Here is an 11,136-nt window from a genome sequence, read left to right on the forward strand (position 1 = left end):
TGTAGTGCTGTACTGAATTCAAATATTATATTTAGTCTGGCTTTTATGTCTGGAACAAATCTGACAATATATATTTACCCATATTTCATAATCTTTACGAATTCTGACTTTACTCTCTTGGAGAGAGCTGGTTGTTTTCACCCTTTGAGCCAAACAGTTTGTTTTTGTAAGTAGAAACTTCATTTGATGTGTGAGTTCTTTTGTCTTTTCTGTCAGTTTCCGGTGATCTTTGATAAATTGGTCCCCGTATCCAATTGAGAAATACAGTCACAATCGTCAGCACTTCCTCAATAATATTAATGAATCAATTTGATATTAATTGAGTTCTAAAAAAATATCCACTGCTTAAAACGGCCATGAAAAGACTCCATGGGGAGTTAGTAACTGTTCTGTCAGTGTTAGCCTGTAGAATAGAGTGTTGTCTCTGACCAGTCTTAAGATATGAGGGTATACTTGTATTGATATCAGATACCTCTAACATTAGCAGGACATTTCTAAAAACATGATCAACGACTACAATGTCGTCTTGCTCCAACCATGTGAGTATTTTTCATGTTTTTGTAATGCTTGCATTATTTTGGCTTCTAGAGAATGGTCCCGCTGTGTCCAAAATGAAGCCATCGGGTAGAGCTATGCTCATAAATTTTAGATAATTACGCTCCTTCTGGCCACAGTAAGACATTCTCTGAAGCTTATAATATGGTCAGCACTTCTTTGAATATAAATATATGTTCCATCTATTAGGCAGCCACTTTCTCTCCAAAGAATGCTTCTGAGAATAAAGTATTGTATGAAAGTATCTGTACCCTAAGGACCAAGGAACACTGGAACTATAGATTTATCCAATGCTTGTACTACAGAATGAAAGGTTTTTGAAATACTAGGCAGGGAAAAGGATAACATGCGTACTGGGGTTTAGGTCATTGCCAACAGGATGAAATGAGCATACACGTGATGACGCAGAACACCACAATTTGTGTGTGGAAATTACTGATGCTTGGCACGTTTTTGCAGAAGTGTGGATTTGCTTCCCTTCGAATTCAAATTTTTAAAACAAAGGCAACGTTTTTATGTGAACAGGGCCCGTAAAACAGGTCCTTGCTTGTTAAGAGAGGAAAACTTCTAGTAGTTTCATCCTCAAAACGTTCTGTTTCAGATTCTCTTTTGCGCAGATACAGTACCTTATGTAGCAATTCGGACCAATACTAACTTCTTCATTTGAGCATTCAAAAGCCATTTACATTTAGGTGATTTCGAAAAAATACGATGGCGACCTTCACCAATACATTTACTCTTCATTATGAGATGAATATTAACAAATGAGTAGAAATATCCCCTACAAAGCAATGTAAAAACGAAAGTCTGATGATAAAATTCATAAACAATGATAACAAAATGTATATGAATAAATTCTAAAAAGTGACAAGAAAATTACATTTGATCTCAAAATTGACTGTTAAAAAAGCCTTGATCAATCACGCCAAGTGATGAAATAAATTGGAATTGTTTTTGACCTAACATGCACTGAAAGGTCTATTGTACGCTTGCAACGAATTTCATTACCAATTACCTGTAATCAGGTGCATTGCTTTCTGGTGGACGTCAGGGAGGTGTCATGGGCCCTCACCTTTTTGGGTACACAGGGTACTTTGTTGTGCGAAATGAATACTTTCTACCATATTTTATTTTCGACTGAATTTTTGCATACATGTTTGAAATAAAACCACTTCTTCATACTATGCACATTTTTGGTATAGAAGAATAATAAGAATGAAAAATTCTATATTTTACATTATAATTTTCACAAAATGTTCGATTAAACTCACTTTCTAGATGATAAAGATTCGAAGTTCCTGAGTCTTTCTGTCAAGTTCTGATTTTGATTTGATTTGGTGACAGTTAAAAGATTTCTTTTTAATAGATATATTTCAGTGTTCTCGTTTTTCATCACATTAGCATCCCATGCCAGTGTGTTATACATGTATTTTTAGGTTGAATACGGTAAGTCGAATAGTTATCTCCCCTCTTTCGGTGTTTGTTTTTAAACAAAATGGCGCAGGCACGTAGCCTTCTGTCGCGGTACCGTGGTTGTCTTGCAGGTGCGGTGATCGGAGACTGTGTCGGGGCTGTCTTTGAGGGGGCATGGGCAGACTCCATCGCGATTGTTAAAATTATCAAAGAAGACGAAAAGATCCGTGAAGGTATAACCATAGCTTACGCCTGTTGTAGAGGCACACGTTTGCCTACAACCACTATGTATAACGAAAGTAGAATGGTTTACCGTTAATTGACATCTGTATGGTGTACTGTCTGAACGGAATAACTAAATGGATCCTTTTTGATTTCTTATACATTGTCATTTTATCCTAGAAATTGTGTGAGGCCCCAAGTAAAAATATATACGAACACGGCATATTATTTTCTCCACAAGGGAGGTAACAAGATGCAGTAAACCATCACCTTTCTGTCATTTTTTGTCTTGTATGGTATTGTTGATTGCAAAAAGTATATAGTAGACTAAGTAGATGTATATTTTCGTTAACGGAAATTGTTTCTATTCTTTTGTATGTCAACATAAATGTGACTTTGTGTCAATTGTGTCAAAATGAAAATGTTGTGAAAATATCTCAAAAAGACCTAATCCAGATAGGTTGATACATCTGTTATACATCTTTACCAGCTATATAGCTCAATCTACATGGTGTACTAGACACAATGGAAATTCCTGCTGTTATTTCCTAATGTCTCTTTAAAATTTCCAAATCTCAAAAAGCAAAAACTAAAAATTAAACTTTTTTAATTCTCTGCTTGTATTCAGATGACAATGCAACAGCAACATCTCAACTGAATAATCTTCCTAAATATGTAGTCAGATCTAGTGCAGAACAGTCTCTAATGATGTGAATCTCCACACAGAGTTGTCGTTCTGCTTACACTCACAAACACCTCAGAGTGTTAACGGCTAAATGCCAGGAATCTTGGCAAAGTCTTGAAAATCTTTTTTAGCTAAAGATATTATGTCTTTCAGCAATATTTTACATAATCAATTGATTAAAAACTTCATTTCTCAAAAATATGCCACCGACAACTTTCAACATGATATCGATGGGATTATATTTTTATGCACTATTGTGTAATGTGGCTAGGTATCTATGGTTGCCACATAAACAAAAACATGTTAGCACATGTTGGATTCATGGTGAATGTAAGGGATTATATTATCAAAATTGCAAAAGGAATATGAGCCAGGTTTTTGTTGAGGAGGCCAACAAATCAAAGCACTGGAATATTCTGCTGAATTTACCTGATGATAAAGTGGTCGATCTTGTCCAAAACTGCCATATTGTACGATTAAACATCACATGACCAAGTGTCACATGATTGATGACAGGCTTATTATAATGCAGACTATTTTTTAGCCATTGAAAGAGGTGTTTGTGTGTGTAAGGAACATCAACTCTGGGTAGAGTTTGTGTGTGTAAGGAACATCAACTCGGGTAGAGTTTGTGTGTGTAAGGAACATCAACTCGGGTGGAGTTTGTGTGTGTAAGGAACATCAACTCTGGATAGAGTTTGTGTGTGTAAGAAACATCAACTCGGGTAGAGTTTGTGTGTGTAAGGAACATCAACGCTGGGTAGAGTTTGTGTGTGTAAGGAACATCAACTGTGGATAGAGGTTGTGTGTGTAAGGAACATCAACTCTGGGTAGACTTTGTGTGTGTAAGGAACATCAACTCTGGGTAGAGTTGGTGTGTGTAAGAAACATCAACTCGGGTAGAGTTTGTGTGTGTAAGGAACATCAACTCTGGGTAGAGTTTGTGTGTGTAAGGAACATCAACTCTGGGTAGTGTTTATGTGTGTAAGGAACATCAACTCTAGATAGAGTTTGTGTGTGTAAGAAACATCAACTCTGGATAGAGTTTGTGTGTGTAAGGAACATCAACTGTGGATAGAGTTTGTGTGTGTAAGGAACATCAACTCTGGGTAGAGTTTGTGTGTGTAAGGAACATCAACTCTGGGTAGACTTTGTGTGTGTAAGGAACATCAACTCTGGGTAGAGTTTGTGTGTGGAAGGAACATCAACTCTGGGTAGAGTTTGTGGTGTAAGAAACATCAACTCTGGGTAGTGGGTAGAGTTTGTGTGTGTAAGGAACGTCAACTCTGGGTAGACTTTGCGTGTGTAAGGAACATCAACTCTGGGTAGTGTTTATGTGTGTAAGGAACATCAACTCTGGGTAGACTTTGTGTGTGTAAGGAACATCAACTCTGCGTAGAGTTTGTGTGTGTAAGGAACATCAACGCTGGGTAGAGTTTGTGTGTGTAAGGAACATCTACTCTGGATAGAGTTTGTGTGTGTAAGAGACATCAACTCGGGTAGAGTTTGTGTGTGTAAGGAACATCACCTCTGGGTAGAGTTTGTGTGTGTAAGACACATCAACTCTGGGTAGAGTTTGTGTGGGTAAGGAACATCAGCTCTGGGTAGAGTTTGTGTGTGTAAAGGAACATCAACTCTGGATAGAGTTTTTGTGTGTAAGAAACATCAACTCGGGTAAAGGTTTTGTGTGTAAGAAATATCAAGTCTGGGTTGAGTTTGTGTGTGTAAGAAACATCACCTCTGGATAGAGTTTGTGTGTGTAAGGAACGTCAACTCGGGTAGCGTTTGTGTGTGTAAGAAACATCAACTCGGGGAGAGTTTGTGTGTGTAAGAAATATCAACTCTGGGTTGAGTTTGTGTGTGTAAGAAACATCACCTCTGGATAGAGTTTGTGTGTGTAAGAATCATCAACTCGGGTAGAGTTTGTGTGTGTAAGGAACATCTACTCTGGATAGAGTTTGTGTGTGTAAGAATCATCAACTCGGGTAGAGTTTGTGTGTGTAAAAAATATCAAGTCTGGGTTGAGTTTGTGTGGGTAAGAAACATCAACTCTGGGTAGAGTTTGAGTGTGTAAGAAACATCAACTCTGGGTAGGGTTTGTGTGTGTAAGGAACATCAGCTCTGGGTAGAGTTTGTGTGTGTAAAGGAACATCAACTCTGGATAGAGTTTGGGGGTGTAAGAAACATCAACTCTGGATAGAGTTTGGGTGTGTAAGGAACATCAACTCTCGATAGAGGTTGTGTGTGTAAGGGACATCAACTCTGGGTAGAGTTTGTGTGTGGAAGGAACATCAACTCTGGGTAGAGTTTGTGTCTGTAAGGAACATCAACCCTCGATAGAGTTTGTGTGTGTAAGGAACATTAACTCTGGGTAGAGTTTGTGTGTGTAAAGGAACATCAACTCTGGATAGAGTTTTTGTGTGTAAGAAACATCAACTCGGGTAAAGGTTTTGTGTGTAAGAAATATCAAGTCTGGGTTGCGTTTGTGTGTGTAAGAAACATCAACTCGGGTAGAGTTTGTGTGTGTAAGAAATATCAAGTCTGGGTTGAGTTTGTGTGTGTAAGAAACATCAACTCTGGATAGAGTTTGTGTGTGTAAGGAACGTCAACTCGGGTAGAGTTTGTGTGTGTAAGAAACATCAACTCTGGGTAGAGTTTGTGTGTGTAAGAAACATCAACTCTGGGTAGAGTTTGTGATGATGTTTTTGAATCATTTTTAACATTATGATTGATCATAACCTCAAATAGATTTACTGTGCCTCAATAAATGACCAATTATGTTTGTCAAATGAAAATTGAGTTGTGGACTGTAGATAGATGAAGTATCTAAATAAGGATATATGATAATTCGGATTTCATGGAATTTTCAGCCCCCAACCTGACCTCCATGATGGAAATTTCAAAAAGCTTTGTCCCTGGTTCGTCCATCATCCATCCGTTGTCACTTTTTCTCATCAATAACAGCACAGATCTTTGTAAAATTTCATATGTAGGTTCCCCTAGGCCCTTATGTTTAATTTTGAGACTGATGGGAAAAACAAGATATCCACCAGGCAGCTATCTTGGATTTTAACTGTTTAAGTTTGGTGTTGGTATTGTTTTTCTCAAAGAGACTGCATGATATTTTTTGAAACTGATCAGAAAAACAAAGTGGCTGCCATGTAACCATCTTGAATCTTGAGTTTTGACAGTTCAAGTTTGACACAAATCACTAGATAGTGATAGTTGTAGTGGACAGATTTGTCTCAGATTGTATGAGTTGGTTCCCCTTTGTCCGTTGTTGTGCATGTTTCTTTTGGCGACTGATCAGATAAAAGCTAATGAAGCTTACAATGTGGTCACCAAGATCCCTTATCTGCCCGTAGAGTGGGTGGGGTGGGGGACTACAGGTGTGTACTCCCTCTGTCCAAACAGTATGTCCAGGACATATCTCCTATGATATTTTACCTGCAGTAACCAGATTTGGAATGTAAGAACATCGTAGGATGGTGGAGTGCATAGTACAAGAAGTAGGTCACTGACCTATGGTTTGACCTTTGATCTTAACATTTGAAGAAGTTTGTCTGGTATATCTTCTATACTATACCTATACCTGGCGTAACCAGATTTGGTATGCAAGTACATCTAGAGATGGTGGCATGCAGAGAACAAGAAGTAGGTCATTTTAACTTGCACTTTGACCTTTGACCTTACCCTTTCAAAAACTTTGCCCTGCGCATATCTCCTGCAGTTTTATCAGGATTAACCAAATTTAGTATACAGGTATATGATTTGATGGTTGAGTACAGATAATGAAAGATATATGCTTCGACCTCAGGGTTGTGGCCAGGGGTGGGGTCAGGGGTGTGACCACACCCCCAGGGACCTGTTCCTTGGTCACAACTTTGAAACTGTTGAGATCCCCAACCTTTAGCCATGTATACAATTGCTTGGCATAAACAAACGAATACAGTCATGGTACATTAGACCTGGGGTCATGTCACACCCTTAGGGACTTTGAGACCCTAATCCTATTATAATATATGCATTTGCTAAACATGAAGGCTTGGATACACAAATGCTGCTAAGCTTGGCTCAGGGGACACACCCTATCTGTAACACTTTTTTTGACATACTACTTTTATTGAGGATCTTTTTCCATGATTGCTTAGATATGCAGGTGAGCGATACAGGCCCTCAAGGCCTCTTGTTCAAGCTATTCTTAGTATTTATAATTGAACGGAAATATTTAATTGGGTTGCCCTCAATATGGACTTCTTTGGTAACTATATTAGTCAAGTCGTGATTACTAATGGAACTTATGTCAAATTTAATGACTATGAGGTACAAGTAATTATATAACTAGACATTGACTAAATTGATTAATCGGATAAATTGATTTATTGGAAGACAAATACATTCTAACTTGTATCGAACGTCTGTAGCAGCAGAAAAAAGAAAAAGGGAAAATGAGAATCCTGATGGGGAAGTTTCCAACGGAGAAATATGGACATTTACAGATGATACAGCGATGGCGCGAAGTGTTGCCAAGTCTCTGATTAAACACAATGGATTCAATGCCAGGGACATGGCTCGCAGGTAACTTAATGCAGGCTAGAGACAGGAATAATATATTTCTTTAAATATTTGGAGAATAATACTAAAGCCAAAAAATAAAAAATAAATTGACACAAAATTTGTTAGCATTTACATACAACATCATGTAAATATGTAAAATTTTGATGTCCAGAACATATTTTTGAGATAATACAGTAAAACACTTGGGACAATATTTCTGTATACCTAGGTATAGTTGGTAATAGATTGGTCACAAGGATTTGCAGTAAGATTAAACCGTTTGTTTGGTGTAAGTGTATATATATATATGTATATAAACAATTAAAAAATTAAAAAGTCAGCCTTTTGGTATAAAGTATATCCCACAAATCACTCCAACAAAGTATCATGTTGGCCATAACTTTATATTTTGTATTTCAATTTAAGATTTTCCGAGGAATATTTCAATGAGCGCTTCCGTGGATATGGTGGGTCGGTGACAGTAGTTTTCCAGAAACTACAAGAAACTGAATATGAGAATCCATTTGAACCAGCTAAGAAACAATTTGAGGGGCAAGGTTCCTATGGTAACGGAGGAGCCATGAGAATAGCTCCTGCTGGTCTGTTCGGATATAAAGACAACGACTTTCATAGACTACGGGTAAATTGATGTAAATAGCAAGTTCTTATTACAGCATGTTCCTCTCTCTGTCTTAAATCAAAGCTAAGTGAGGAATTATGTGATAGTAAGGGGGGTCCAAGCTAAATGAGGAATTATGTTATATTAAGTGGTGTCCAAGCTAAATGAGGAATTATGTGCTATTAAGTGGTTTCCAAGCTAAATGAGGAATTATGTGGTATTAAGGGGCGTCCAAGCTAAATGAGGAATTATGTGATATTAAGGGGTGTCCAAGCTAAATGAGGAATTATGTGATATTAAGGGGAATGTAACATTAGCAGCAGTTGTGATGTACACCAGTTTTAGCTTAAAATTGAAGTGTCTGAACTTTAAGGAATCAGATCTTAAATAAGTTCCATATAAGTTCACGTAACCATCCTAGATCAGTGAAATCAGCTCTTCAACATTTGCTTGGTCGATTTTACACTGAGCCAAGTTTTTTGTTTGGTATTGTAAATACTTTTGTAATTTGTGTTATATGTAGCTGTAATTTTGAACTTCAGAAATGAAGAGAAAATTTTCAGAAATTGATGTATTACTAAATATGAATCAATATTGAAGAAATCTTTCAAGGGGTAAAACTTGGTCAGAGTTTCAGCTGTTGAATAGTCGAAAATGGATTTCAACATATATTTGAAGTTGTTGGATTTGAATTGAATGTTTGAGTGAATTTATTCAATTACGAAGTTAAATCTTGGTGAAGTGATGTCATTAAGTTCATTTGACTAAATTTTGTTTACTTTTCGTTTCTGTTGATGATGATGTTAAGGACCTGGCAAAAGATATTACCAACATCACCCATTCCCACTACCAGGCCATACAGGGTGCTGTTCTTCAAGCGTACGCTGTTGACCTTGCGTTGCGAGTTGAAGGTCACCTGGATGCTGATGAATTCCTGAATGATCTCATAAAACAAATGAAACTCATGGAGAAAGAAACAGAGAGATTTACTAAGATGACAAATGAAAAAGTTGCTCGGGACAGAGGCGAAGAAAGGTGTAGTTTGGTTTGTTAAGTATAACTATAGATATTGCTGTAACTCAGGTAATATATGTCAAATTGGAGTATCAATACTTGTGATGGGCTCATGATTTATAACAATCGATTATAATAGATTGGTTTGCCCTTTCGGATTCTGATTATTGATTACAAATTTTATAATCAATATAATTGGTTCATTATTAGCTCACCTGGCCATGGCCCAAAGGGCCAAGTGAACTTATGGTATGGTGTGTTGTCTGAACGACTTCTTCTTAAGAACTAGAGGACCTAGGGCTGTGATATTTTGCCAGCAGATACCTTGGACAGAGTGCTATGAAGTTTCCTCAAATAAATGCCCTGACCTTCTTTCAAGGTCACAGGGGTTAAATATGTAAAAAAAACAAAAAAACTTCTTCTAATTAACCAGGAGGTCAGAGTTATACTACTGGCAAGTAGGTAACTGGCATGAAGTGCTGTCAAGTTTTCTCAAATAAATGACCTTGACCTACTTAAGAGATCATAAATATAAGGGTCAAATGTGTTTATAACCTTCAAAAATCTTCTCCAGAATAACCAGCAGGCCAAGAGTACTGATACTTAGCCAGTAGGTACCTGGGACAGATTGCTATAAAGTTTCCTCCAATAAATGACCTTGACCTACATTCAAGGTTGCAGAGGTAAAAAGTGTTTAAAAACCTTTAAACCTCTTCTTCTGAATAAATAACAAGGAGGCCCAGAGTAACGATATTTGGCCAATAGGTAGCTATAAAAGTTCCTCAGATAAATTGCCTTGACTTATTTTCGAGGTCACATGGGTCAAATATGTAAAAACTTTCAAACAACTTCTTCTAATTAACCAGGAAGTCCAGAGTAATAATACTTGGCCAGTAGGTACCTGAGACAAAGTGCTATAAACTTTCCCCAAATAAATTACCTTGATCTACTTTCACGGTCACAGGGGTCAGATATATAAATATCTTTAAACAACTTTTTCTTCAATACCAGGAGGCCCTGGGTGATGACGTTTGACCAGTATCGTGCTGGGATAGAGTAATTTAAAGTTTCATTTAGTCTGGAACTTTCTTAAGCCAAGGAGACTCAATATATTTCACCATGATTGCTTAAGTATCAGGGTGAGTGACACAGACCCTCTGGGCCTCTCGTTGTTATGAAAGTGTCAAATGAATATATGGTAATATATGCATTGAAAGTCATTCATTCTTATGGAGTTTACTATGTGATTGACAAAACTGCATACAGCTATACAACTCACTTGTATCTCGGGTAAAGCATGTGCGTCTTGCGCTATGTCACATGATACACTTGTACCCTACAAACACGCCACACGTGACCATCACTATAACACAGAGAAGACCGTTACATTGATAAATGCAATAACATTCTAATTCACAAGTTCAAACGAACATAAACTATTCATCAAATTAAACTCAACACACTGTGTTCTGAATACAGCTAACTGTAGCTAGTGCTCTCGGAAACAAATAACGAGCTACAAGCTTGAATACTAATTAATGCCAATGCAATAAAAAATTAAATCTCATGTTTTTTCATGACAGACATTATCTCGACCATATTTGTTACAAAACACGAGTGAACAAATTTCAGCTCATGTAACAAAACACGAGGGAACAAATTTCAGCTCATGTAACAAAACACGAGTGAACAAATTTCAGCTCATGTAACACAGCACAAGTAAACAAGTTGTTTATGGTCGGTTGGAAGTTAATTCTGGTAACCTGAAGTATTAGGATAAGTCTTTGGTCGTCTCTAGCCTTACTCAAGTATTGTCCTTTCTAGGTTATATTTATACCCCATACCCACATAATCCATGTACGAAGATTATAAGTTACCTACAGCCATTATCTATCATAAACCCATCATTAGCAATGTTTTTGGTACATGCAGAGCTGGTCATTAGCCAGTATCTACCATAAGGTCTATAAACCCATCATCATCAATGTTTTTGGTACATGTGTAGGGTACATGCAGAGCTGGTCAGTAGCCAGTATCTACCATAAGGTCTATAAACCCATCATCATCAATG

The 11,136-nt window shown here is 37.2% G+C and overlaps 1 protein-coding gene across 2 annotated transcripts in view; it reads left to right on the forward strand.

Moving 5' to 3' along the window:
• The first annotated feature begins 2,028 nt into the window (after positions 1 to 2,028).
• LOC110447333 (poly(ADP-ribose) glycohydrolase ARH3-like) overlaps positions 2,029 to 11,136 on the forward strand; it is a 14,446-nt gene continuing 5,338 nt past the window's right edge. Inside the window, exons 1-4 of one of the 2 annotated variants that reach the window (XM_021492950.1) lie at positions 2,029 to 2,201; positions 7,300 to 7,453; positions 7,859 to 8,072; positions 8,860 to 9,086. In XM_021492950.1, coding sequence (XP_021348625.1) covers positions 2,051 to 2,201; positions 7,300 to 7,453; positions 7,859 to 8,072; positions 8,860 to 9,086 — 746 coding nt within the window. In that variant the 5' untranslated portion in view covers positions 2,029 to 2,050. The remainder of the gene's footprint in view (positions 2,202 to 7,299; positions 7,454 to 7,858; positions 8,073 to 8,859; positions 9,087 to 11,136) is intronic. The other variant, XM_021492952.1, reaches the window with a different exon arrangement.

Source organism: Mizuhopecten yessoensis, unplaced genomic scaffold (genome assembly GCF_002113885.1).
Source record: "Mizuhopecten yessoensis strain PY_sf001 unplaced genomic scaffold, ASM211388v2 scaffold3311, whole genome shotgun sequence".
Classification (NCBI taxonomy): Eukaryota; Metazoa; Mollusca; class Bivalvia; order Pectinida; family Pectinidae; genus Mizuhopecten; species Mizuhopecten yessoensis.